We start from the raw sequence: 12657 nt of genomic DNA, 5'->3' as shown, positions 1-12657 counted from the left end.
GTACACCTACTATACTATTCTACTTCTAATTGATTGTAACCAAGTCAAGTAAGAGCTTGTCTAACTGATTTTACTATATTGCTACTTTAACCATCCCCCTGTTTCTTTACCTATTTGACCCTAACAAATTTAAATTAAAGAAATAATTTACATTATATTATATATCGAGGGTAAAACTAGGATTATTTTCATTTAATAAATTAATAGACCATGACAGAGCTAAACAACTAAAAACTAAAATTTATAGCACTAAAAAAACTTTAGTACATACACAGTGCAGACAGAACAAAATAACTAAAGGCTATAATTTGGCAGCACTATTTTCTAATTGTTTAGCCGCATAACTTAGTTCTTCTGGATACTCTTCGTTTTTAATCGACGATATTGATATTTTTTTATGTTTGACCACGCATAATTTTTTTACAGAGTAGTCCGATTTTGATTATTCTTTTTTTATTGGAAGGGTATACCTCCAAGGTAGTCCCATATAAATTTAGAAGAAAAATTCTAACCCTAAGTAAGGGTAAGAAAACCAGGAATGATTGATTGTTCACTCACTGATTGTAATGTATGACCATGCATAACTTTTTACAGAGTAGTCCGATTTTGATAATTCTTATTTTATTGGATAGAGTAGGTATACTCTTATACATTTGGAAAAAAAGTGCTGCACCAACTATCGCCGAGCAGTTTTGTGCGATCCATATGGCTACGTTCGATATTAACATCACTGCTGCCTGAAATAAAAAAAGAACAAAAATGTTTATTCTGTTAGCAAAAGGCTCTTTTATTTGTCTCTTTTTATACTGCCGGTGCTTACAGAAAGACCATCATTGGCAAGAAGAATGCGCGGCGAGAAACTTGGCAGAAAGATACCTAAAAACTTATACGGAACCCTCAATGCGGGAGTCCGACTCACAATTGTTAGGATTTATCTTATTAATTAATACTTTACTGACGGATTTCCAGACATCTAATTTTGCGCCATAAAGTAATCATGCAGGCGAGGAGAGCTAAGAAAAATAATTTGAGTGTCATCTGAAATAAAGACATTGTTGTTCAATAACGTGTAAAACATTAGATTCAGTAGTTGAATTGAAATTCTAGGAATTTTATATATTTCCATGGGAATTCCCAGAAACTATTCATACTTAGTGGATTTCATTAATTTTCCAGATGTGTTTCGTATTTGTTGTAATAATATGTGTACAAACTGTGACCATCATAGTGTAATTGATATGTTATATAAGAAAATTATATGTGGGTTAAGTGAATCGGCCGTGGTCAGTTCTAGTATGATCTGTAGATACAAAAAGAGAGAACCTGTAGTGGGTTGGAATAAGCACGTGGGTGAGGCTCACGGGCGGGCCAGGGAGAGGTTTCAATTGTGGCAGTGGTACGGTGAACCTACATCGGGCCGTGTTTACAAAGAGATGTGTGAAAGCCGACGAATTTTTAGGTCTCGCTTGAAATGGTGTCAAAAACACGCAGAGCAAATTAAGATGGACATTCTGGCGTCACACCATTCCAGGAGAGACTTTCGTAATTTTTGGAAGTCCACAAACAGATTGAACCGTAGGCCGGGTCTGCCTGTGAGCGTCAATGGCGTAAGCGGAAGTGGGCGTATAGCCGACTTGTTTAGGACCCATTTTGCGGTGAAATCGCCTTTGGGACCATCACAAGCAAATCCGTGTGATGCTGGACTCAGTGGAAGGGAGATGAATATCTTGTTTACAGCTAACGATGTTAAGAATGCAATTAAATCTATGTCTGGTGGAAAATCTCCCGGTACTGGTACCGGCACTCTGGTGGAAAACATCTTCGTCATGCCGGGCCTCATTTAACGCGAGTCCTCGCAATGTTCTATACATTTTGTAAAGGGCACTCTTACTTACCTGCCGACATGATGAGGACCGTGGTGGTTCAAATCGTGAAGAATAAAACTGGTGACGTTAGTGACATAAATAACTATAGGCCTATTTCCCTCGCCACCATAGTCGCTAAGGTGCTGGACAGTTTGCTTAACACCCAACTAAACAAAAACCTAAAGCTGCACGACAACCAGTTCGGGTTTAGACCCGGCCTCTCTACAGAAAGTGCGATTTTGGGTTTGAAGCAGACTGTCAGGTACTTTACGGACCGACAAACATCTATTATATAGTTGCTTTATGGATCTATCCAAGGCATTTGACCTGGTACATTATGACATCTTGTGGAAAAAACTAGGAGACGTTAGCTTGCCTACTGAAATTAATAAAATATTTCAATTTTGGTACCACAATCAGGTCAGCCTTTTCAATATATATGTGAACTCACTGATCGAGGAGCTCAGCAGCACACATGTCGGATGTCATGTTAATGGAGTGTGCGTTAACAACTAAAGCTACGCGGATGACATGGTGCTGCTGAGCGCCTCCGTCTGTGGGTTGAATAAGCTTATTCGCATAATATGTGAAAGATATGCGACTGACCAGGGTCTTGTGTATAATGTTAATAAAACGGAGTGCATGGTTTTTAGAGGTAAGAGCAAATATCCCCTGACTGTCCCACCAATAAAGCTAAATGGTTTACCACTTCGTATGGTGAACCAATTCAAATACCTAGGACATTTAGTTACATCTGACCTTAAGGACGATGCCGATGTGGAGCGTGAACGCAGAGCGTTGTCTGTAAGAGCTAATATGATAGCCCGCAGGTTTGCTTACTGCTCGAACGACGTAAAGATCACTTTATTTTAAGCTTACTGTACAACTTTTTACACAAGCAGCCTGTGGGAAAACTACACGCAGAAGCAGTATAACGCTCTGCGTATTCAATATAATAACGCGTTCAGGATGCTGATGGGGCTACCGCGATTCTGCAGCGCTTCGGGGATGTTCGCGGAGGCGCGGGTGGTTTGTTTTTACGCCATAATGCGGAAACGATGCGCATCTCTGGCCAGCAGAGTCAGGGTTAGCGCCAACAGTGTCCTGCGCATGATAGCCGACAGACTGGATTGCCCGTACGTTAACCACTGCTGTCAACTACACGTGCGGCGCAATACCTAAATGTTGTGTTAGTGATGTATTGTTATGTATTGTTTGTAGTTGTCCTTCTGTATGTCTTAACTAACACTAGCATAAGTTTTATTCAATTGTATTACTAACTCAACGATCCAAGTTGGTCGAAAAATAAATTATTATTATTATTATTAATGTTGCATCAGAGTTGGGTAAAATTTATCTATTTACGAATGACTGACAAGATACCTAACTAAATTTTTTGTTGAATTGTTATTGTAAATAACTGAGTAATCTTTCATTTGTTATTTTGAATTTATCTAAATGAGTTTTATTCTTAACTAGATAGATTAGTTGGGCTAAATTTTTCGTTGAATTGTTATTGTAAATAACTGAGTAATCTTCCATTTGTTATTTTGAATTTATCTAAATGAGTTTTATTCTTAACTAGATAGATTAGTTGGGCTTTTAAATAAAAGATGAATGTTAGTAGTAGTAGGTGCCAAATAGGTTTTTTATTATAATCTAGATAATTAATTTAAATGAAAAAATCACAACACATTATTTTACTTTATTATCGAAGAAATTAATTTAAATTGATTTTGTTCAAAACAATTAACTATATTTGTAAGAATTTATTTAAATAACGCCAAACTCTGCATTGCATATATTATGTCAAACACACAAGGCGAATTTCATGTTGACGACCGGATGGTCAAGTGGTTAGAGAGCCTGACTACGAAGTTTGAGGTACCGGGTTCGATTCCCGGCCGGGGCAGATATTTATATGAATAATACGAATGCTTGTTCTCGGGTCTTTGATGTTTAATATGTATTTAAGTATGTATCTATCTATATAAGTGTGTTTATCCGTTGCCTAGTATACATAGTACAAGCTTTGCTTAGTTTGGGACAAGTGTCAATTTATATTGAATAATTATATTTTATATTTATTAGTAGCACAAAAGTATACTAGTTAACGTTTAATATAGAGCTAGTGTGGTGGCATGCCCGAATAAAATGACATTAAGTTTCTATGATGATGAGTGTCAAACCTTACATTGGTTGGTGTTTTTGATGGCTGTACGATACGCATTCACTCCATGTCAATTGTTCCATGTTTCAGATATGACGGATCATTATGGAAGTGTTTCTATATAAATATTTGTCATTAAATAATATCACGGCATTGTAAGGGTTTGAAATGAAATGAAATGAAATGAAATGGTTTATTAGTTAAAAAGGAAAAAAAACGGAAGTACTGGCCCCGTTTTAATTACGTACGCCTTATTAGCGGAATTATTCGGTTTACAAATTGTAGTTTGAGTCATATTACTTAATTTTGAAACTAATCTAACTTTGCATGCATGGAACACTTGACACCAATTGACCTAGTCCCAAACTAAGCTAAGTTTGTACTATGGATATAAATACATAATAATAGTGTTAATTGAATTTGACTTGAATGGCACTTAATTAGCGTTTCCACCAATAATGTGCTAGGATGTGTTGCGAGGAATGTGTTTTTCACGAACCAATAGAAACGCTTCACTTACCCATCCTCGCACAGCATATCTCTGGTGGAAACAGCTGAGCGGAGCGAGGATAGGTAAATAAAGTACATACATACCTACACAATTTTGAATGGAATTTTTATTTTATAAAGGTATGAACTCGTCAACATATCTAACAAAAGATTATTTCTTGAACAACCCGTAGCAAAACCCTTTGATGACTTTAAAAATGCTTCTTTATTGATGCATACTTTTTTGTTTTCATTCCGTGCATATCACTTTGTTAGCTAGAGATAAAAGGTTTATGGTTGATGCGTCACTGTGTCTAACATTTTGTGATTAACCAAGTGGAATAGTTTTATCACTGACACACATTAATGCTGCTTCCAATCGTGACTTCATGCAAAACATTTGAATTTATCCTTAACGAGTTGTCACTATTTACACAAATGTTGTCTTACAACGACAACGTGTCAATATACAAGAAACCTCCATTGAAACTACAGTATACGTGATAAATTATTTTAGTATAATTATGGTTAAATGTTGGAGTTCATGCGTGTTCTTATGCATTTGTAACATGAAGGAAAATTTCTTTGTATTCAAATGACCTACTGATATCCGGTACATAAAACATGCGGGCAATGTAAGTCATTGCCACCTTATCTTAGAATAGTCTCGACATATATGTTCGCGTAAAATAACCTGAAGTCAGTTGCATTTTAGCATTCCCTTTGTGCGATTGGGGGTGTTCTTATCGTCAAATAAACGGGCATTACCTAGAGTATTTATAATAACAAAGATTGGGTTATCTTGATTTATATCTCTCTACAAGGCGTGCTCATCCCAGTGTCAACATTGATCCATTGCTGAACGTGAACCGTTGTATATCAGACGCAAAATGGGCAACTCGAAGAGCAAAAAAATGAAAATTAGTCAAAGTGAAACAGAAAAGGAAGTGGAGCCACGGGAAAGGATTAATTCAATTAAGACTGATTTATATGATGGGACAAATGAAGCTCATCAGCCGACGAATATTTGCAATGAAAACGAAGCTACCGGTGACACGGACAAAGTAAAGGATACCGACAATGCTAGCAGTGCCTCAACGGTTGAAGTTTTAGATGATAAGTGAATTCCAGTGCCATTTTTTGTGATATAATATTGCTTTACAATATTTTATAACAAATAAAAGTTTTTATACATTATGAGTGATTAAATAGTCATTTTCGTGCGGCTTTACATATTCATTGAAACGTTTTACTCTTCTCTACTTTCTTTCTTATACCTACTAGAAAAAAATATACTAGATAACATTGAGGGTTTTAATAGGACACCACATGTGATGTTGTATGTTGAATTACATATCAAGCAAGTTACACTAATTTTCAAACTGTAAATAAACACTCGCAAACACATCTTATCTTATTTTACTCATATCCGCATATATTCTGTTAATGTTAAGTATTTTAGTAGTTACTAATTTTGACACTGAGACAATAGTGAATTATTTGTAATTTGACTATCAGTCTCGTACGTGATTAGCAGATTATTTAGAGCTAGGCAATTACTCTGAATACCCCGCTAATTACAATAACATTTCTTAACCAAATTCATCAGTATACCCGCACTATTACAAATAAAAAAATATTTATTGAAGAGGAATATTCCATTATAAACATGAAGTAAATTATGTACTTACTTAAAAGCAAACTAAAAGACCTTGATGGAATGACACATTAGCTGTACCTAATGCTCCCTGCAATATTTGTAATTGTGTGTTACAGAGGTAAGTACGTCAATTTACAACAACCTGTTATTTAAAAATACGTACGTATTTACGTACATCGTTGTAGCATATCTGTTCGATATAAATCTTTTTGCATTAGTTTAATTCCCATGTCTACAATTTGCAAAATCCCAAAAATTATCCTCGCTCACATAAAAGTGAAGAAAAGTATTGTCTAAATAAAAATAAAAACGGTTTTTTCTTGTCATAAACGAAGTTTATCTCTATGAGTCACCTAGAATGTGACCTACTCGAGATGATATCATTGTGCTGCATTTATTCGTGACGTGTTTTTGCATTGAAATAAGTCGTTGTCCCTGTGAAGATAGCTGAGTGTCAGCAACGGAAATACCTCGTGTGCTCGTCCATTGTTTATTTTTTATTTATTTTAAGGGTGCTTCTGATGGTAAGTAGATACACCCATTTGAAGCTCTTCCAACTGAATTAAACTAATATTGATGTTTTTTAGATATCTACATGGCCAAGTTGAGGCATCATCAGTTAGAACCTTAACATAATGGCAAGCAATGTCATTTCTATCTTTCTTATTGAGAACAATCTTTTAAAAGAAATGCAGATGATAATTTTCTATAGTGATGCAGATTCTGTCTTTGAAAGATTTTTCTCTAAACAAACTCGCGAAAATATTTTTTTTTCATTCAGAGCTAGTAAACTTTAAATTTACCCATTATACCTACAGGGGGATCAATCCAAATGGGTCAATATGGAGAAGTTGGAAACTATGAGAGATACCGAAATCTGTTCTTAGGAACCATGGTGTCGATTTTAGATTTAACAAAAGCGGCATATGTAGTAAGCGGCTTGCAGGTGGTAGGACCTTGCAAGGTCCGCCCGGATTGCTACCACCATCTCGCTCGCTAATCCTGCCGTGAAGCAGCATGCTTGCACTGTTGTGTTTCGGCGTGGAGAGTAAGACAGCCGGTGAAATTACTGGCACGTGAAGTATCCCATCTTAGGCCTCTAGGTTGGCAATGCTGTTGCAGATGTTTATGGGCGGTGGTGATCTCTTACCACCAGGAGACCCACTTGCTCGTTTGCCATCCAGTCGAATAAAAAAAAAACTATTTAAAAAAAACGTCAGACATGACGGGGAACCGAACCTGGTTGAAATTTTTAAGTAGGTAATCTCTTGTCATATTTATACCTAAGGAAGGAATCTGATATTCGACTTTCGTCGGGGATAGTGCTGGTTATCTGGATAAATACCGTGTATCTGCACTGCACTAAGTACGTGTAGTTTTACAGGGGATGATTTTAATATCATATCAATATCATATTTGTTTTAATAATTCTACGAATTTGGAATAAACATTGCAAGTTAACTAAATTTGCGCTATCCCCGATATTAAAAGCAACTTCTAAATTGCATTTCACAAAATATAGACTCACAAGTACATATTGTGTACGTGTACTTATACCATTTTAATATTATGATTATTATTTAAATTATCAGACAAGGCAAGTCAGGCATTTAGTTTTAGATCTATAAATATATTTTTGTGTGAGTAATGTGACTAAGTATTAATTTAGGTAGAGTAGAGGTTTAGGGAGAGGTATAGAGTAGGTACTCTATAGACAGGAGTATTCTGTTAATTTAACATTTAGGTCATGGTCCTATTAGGATAGATTAAAATTATTAGATGCCATTACGACTAGTGTACAGACTGAAATCATACTAAGAAAGCTTACACGCCAATGTATAATCATCTCTAACTCCAGACAAATACGTTTCTTAATGCAATCGGTAGTTGGAATTCAATGGTGAACTATCAGCCGAGAACTTTCCGCGGTTGCGTGTTGATCACGGTGACGAGGCAATATTCTTTCCCGCCCATCGTTACTATGGTGCTCATAACCATAACATACAAGTACACACACGGTACTTTCAGCCTTTAGTAGCATAAATCAGTTGTCAACACTAAGCCCCTGTGCACTGGTGCGGCGCGATTTTTATTTTCTGTCATCATATAAAGGCACTTTGCTTAGTTTTCACTTCAGTTGGATGGTCTCTCTATTTGTTTAAAGGCGCATGAATAAAACATTTATTCAAATTCATACTATATGCAAAAATACGCATTAATTTTAAAATTTTAATGGGTTCGCGACTACTGAAAAGATAAAGAGATTTAGAAATTATTTTTACAAACTTGAATCTAAATAAGGTCAAACTGGGGCAGTGTATGGACAAAACGACCGCGCAAAAAATACAATCAGCAAAGTGAGTTGCGTACCAACACAACCTTGATCGTAATAGTGGAATTGAATAGTTACATGGATTCTATTATATTTTTTGTTTACATGGTGGATTGGTTTGACTTTAAATTCATATAAAGAATACCACCTTTTTAGGCCATGTTTATCGTTTTTGTCGTTCTTTGTTATTTGCGCTACAAAACTTTGTGCCTTAGAAAATATGTAGCTGAATTGTAAATAAACTGCTTTTTTCTTTTTATAATTTAGCTGATTATTCCCGGAATTCATACTTCTTTAAGTTAAATTCAACGCAACAGTTACAATGAAACGCTACGCCATTATTGCGTATCTTTTTATTATTTGTGCGAATGGGTGAGTCTCAAATTTTGTTTCAACATTGAGGTTTCGGGAAAATAACAAATTTAACTTTAATCATTCATTGGTTGTTCATTTCGCTAATCTATATACTAAAGTTACACTGTAGATATTAATTTTTAAGGGTCACAAAACAATTAAACTAGATATAACATTTTTAATAATAAACTTAAACTTATAATTTCAAGTTAAGTTATACTAAATTATCTATACTATGACTAAGTATAACTTTCCTATAATGAGTCTGATGGAATTAACTTAATTAATAATTTCATGTGTTATATGTAGGTACAATAATAAAATTTCGAAATACAAAAAAAATAGTCACCTATGGAAATGTATTTAAAGAAGCTGCATTCATTACAACATTACAACCCTTTTATTAACACCATTAATAATCTGCTCATATTCAAACTCAGAAATCTATATACTTAGGGGCTGTTTCACCATCCATTGATTAGCATTAACTGGCGGTTAGGTGTGATGCCGTCTCTTTTTGTTTTGTTCGAATAGACGGAGACGGCATCACATTTAACCGTCATCATCATCCCATCCCAGCCTATATACGTCCCACTGCTGGGCAGAGGCCTCCTCTCAGAACAAGAGGGCTTGGGCCATAGTTCCCACGCGGGCCCAGTGCGGATTGGGAACTTCACACGCACCATTGAATTGCTTCGCAGGTTTGTGCAGGTTTCCTCACGATGTTTTCCTTCACCGCAAAGCTCGTGGTAAATTTCAAATGTAACTCCGCACATGAATATCGAAAAACTCAGAGGTGCGAGCCGGGGTTTGAACCCACGACCCTCTGCATGAGAGGCGATAGGTCAAACCACTAGGCCACCACGGCTTGCCACCGCGGCTTGCGGCCATTTAACCGTCGGTTAACGCTAATCAATGGATGGTGAAACAGCCCCTTATACTAATATTATAAATGCGAAAGTGTGTGTTGGTGTGTATGTTGTCCGTCTTTCACGCCGTAACGGAGCGACGGATCGACGTGATAGTTTATGGGCCCGAGAGTGACATAGGCTACTTTTTATCCCGGAAAAATGCACAGTTCCCGAGGGAACAGCGCGCGATAACCGAATACCACGCGGGTAGAGCCGCGGGCAAAAGCTAGTCATAGAATATTTGGTCACTTATTCATAATATTTGGCTTCTGTTTCGCACACTATAAATTTCATTCAGTAACCTATTATTCAGGTCGTCATAATAGAATTATTACGATTGGAATGAACATAACTATTGTGCCATCGTTTTCTTATAAAAACAATAAGCTATTCTTTTTACATACACATATTTTTTCATTGTTCAGGTTCGACAAAAATGACCTAGAATTACACGTAGGTACAAACTCATCATCAGTACTATTCTATTGAAGATAGATCATGACCTTATTAACGATTATTTTAAAATTTTCATTTAAAGTTGTGTAAATTATACATTTTTAGAGCCAAAGCTCCGTCATTTCAAGAGAAGGCCTCTGCCCTGCAGTGGGACGTAAATAAGCTGGATTATTATAATTGGTTTTTAAATATTCCATTTTTTCTCCAGTAACGTTATACGAACCTCAGCTAAGTGTCTCTAAGTTAGTTCATATGTATTGGTAGGTAATTATCACGAATTATACGCAAAATTGCTTTAAAGTTAATATCAGCATTGACACATCTGCCTAACTAACCCTTTTTTACGCTCACGTACCTATTTATAAGTTAAACATTACTTACATTCATCCTTTATATTATTCGTTTTATCGTAATAAAGCGATAACGTGTTTACTTATGTAAAGCGCCAAGATTTGGGTAAACAACGCAACCCAACAGCGTTCTATTATATGACCCTATGTCATTGATAACCTGTTGTAAGAAGCGTTTATTTAACTTACAAAATTCGTAGTACCTATGTATATTGTTATATAAAATTTGTAAACCATTTTTCAACTACTTCCTGGTATTCGATTGAAATGATATTAACGCATATGTACCTACTTATGTAAGTTCGATGCCGATACCAAGAAGTGCAATTTTGGTGGTTAGGCCAGGATCGTCTCCGCAGGATGGACGTTCTCTTTAACGGTTAGTGACATCGACTTAAAACTTGGCACGGATGTATAGTTTAGATGACAATGCAAGTATAATTAACAAAAAGTGCAATCAGCGAAGAAACTTGTATTTTTTTTTAACTAAAACTTATTTAAGTCTCATACTCAGAACTTTATGGTAGGGTATTAATTACCCTACTAGAGCTTTGTTTGCTTTACATACTAAACATGTACTTACATTAGTAAAAAAAAACGTTACGCAAAGTCTCATCTCCATTTCTGCGTCTCGCAATACTGGTATGAATACAATACTAGGCGCCATTTTTAAAGCGATAGTACCTACATATTTCCACTTGTAGATACTTAGGTAGTTCAGGGAAAAAACTTGATGTCAATATTCGATGCTTATCTTTGTAATTTTACAGTAACGCAGCAGCTCGCTCCAAAAGTAGCAGAATGCCAGCACAGCCTATAAAGCTGTACTATCTGCCACCGTCGCCACCTTGCCGGTCAGTTATGTTACTGGCTAAGGTACTGGGTCTTGAATTGGACCTGGAACTGACTAACATTTTGGAAGGACAGCACATGACTCCCGAATACCTCAAGGTAACATTCCGATTGGCTATAAAGCTAGGCAGAGTATGCTGTTACATGTTTTCAGCTGCTAAAAGATGTCATCGCATGCTTTTATCTGCTAAGCTAAAGAATGCCTTCACATACTTTCATTATTTTTAAATATTTTTAGTCTACCGCATCGAGTGGGGTATCGTTATTTAGAGTTCATTGAGTAAAATAAGACTGTACTGTAACTGTAGGCACAGAAGAGTTTTTTTTACTTTAAATGAACCTATGAACTTAAAATTTAGTGATAACGTTTATTACATACACATGTTATATTACCTAAATATGTCGGATCTTTCCTTTGAAATTCATAGATAATAAAAGTTAACAATATAATACAATTTTAATTATTTTGATATACGTACCTAAAAACTTGTACGGAACCCTCGGCGCGCGAGACCCGTTAGTTTTTCTTATATATTATTTAAAATTGACCCTTTGTTGACAGATGAATCCGCAGCACACAATACCGACAATGGATGACAATGGGTTCATATTATGGGAAAGGTAAGAACTGCTTGAACAAATAGCCAAAATGATCTTCTTCATCATAATATAAGTATAACCGAAAAGAATCCAACGAAAATTGATAAATTAAAAGTACATCTATTTAAATTTATTATATCCTATAAAGATAGAATAATCAAAATGTAAAAAAAATCAAAAACAAATAAAAAGAAATATCAGCTCTACAGTATACCTAATTGGGAGAAATCTATACATCAATTTAGGCTAACACTCAACAAACAAGCAATATTGTATAGGGTGAAATTTTAAACGTGATAAAAAATTAGCGTTTCAAGCTCAGTTAATGCTGGATAGCTTAGTGAAATGTATTTACTCATTTGTTGAAATTACGAGTAGTCAGATATGCAATTATTTTCCCACACATTGAGTTCGCGATTTAATTTGCAAATTTTATCGGACTAATTTCAACAAATGATTTAGCGCATTCTATAGCCCAGCATTAACTGAGCTTGAAATCGTATTTTTGTATTTTGTAACACATAAGCTACTTTTATATTTATTATATATTTTATATATAGGTATATTATATTCCCACGGGATCGGGATAAAATCTTGAAATTTCGTCCTCTGGGTTAG

General features: G+C 35.5%; 1 protein-coding gene and 1 pseudogene across 4 annotated transcripts in view; both read left to right on the top strand.

The window, feature by feature from the left end:
- GstD11 (Glutathione S transferase D11) overlaps window positions 1-12657 on the top strand; it is a 30469-nt gene that overhangs the window by 15475 nt on the left and 2337 nt on the right. Inside the window, exons 1-4 of one of the 4 annotated variants that reach the window (XM_074096177.1) lie at window positions 8214-8348; window positions 8784-8888; window positions 11358-11538; window positions 12002-12060. In XM_074096177.1, the coding sequence (XP_073952278.1) occupies window positions 8839-8888; window positions 11358-11538; window positions 12002-12060 (290 nt within the window). In that variant the 5' untranslated portion in view covers window positions 8214-8348; window positions 8784-8838. Of the gene's footprint in view, window positions 1-8213; window positions 8542-8783; window positions 8889-11357; window positions 11539-12001; window positions 12061-12657 lie in introns of those variants that run through there. The other 3 variants (XM_074096176.1, XM_074096178.1, XM_074096175.1) reach the window with 3 other exon arrangements.
- LOC141434361 (uncharacterized) lies at window positions 1841-3185 on the top strand (annotated as a pseudogene).

The sequence above is a fragment of the Choristoneura fumiferana genome, chromosome 13 (genome assembly GCF_025370935.1).
Source record: "Choristoneura fumiferana chromosome 13, NRCan_CFum_1, whole genome shotgun sequence".
In the NCBI taxonomy this organism is placed as follows: Eukaryota; Metazoa; Arthropoda; class Insecta; order Lepidoptera; family Tortricidae; genus Choristoneura; species Choristoneura fumiferana.
The sequence above is the reverse complement of the archived record's forward strand: the minus strand, read 5'-3'. Positions and strand labels throughout refer to the sequence as shown.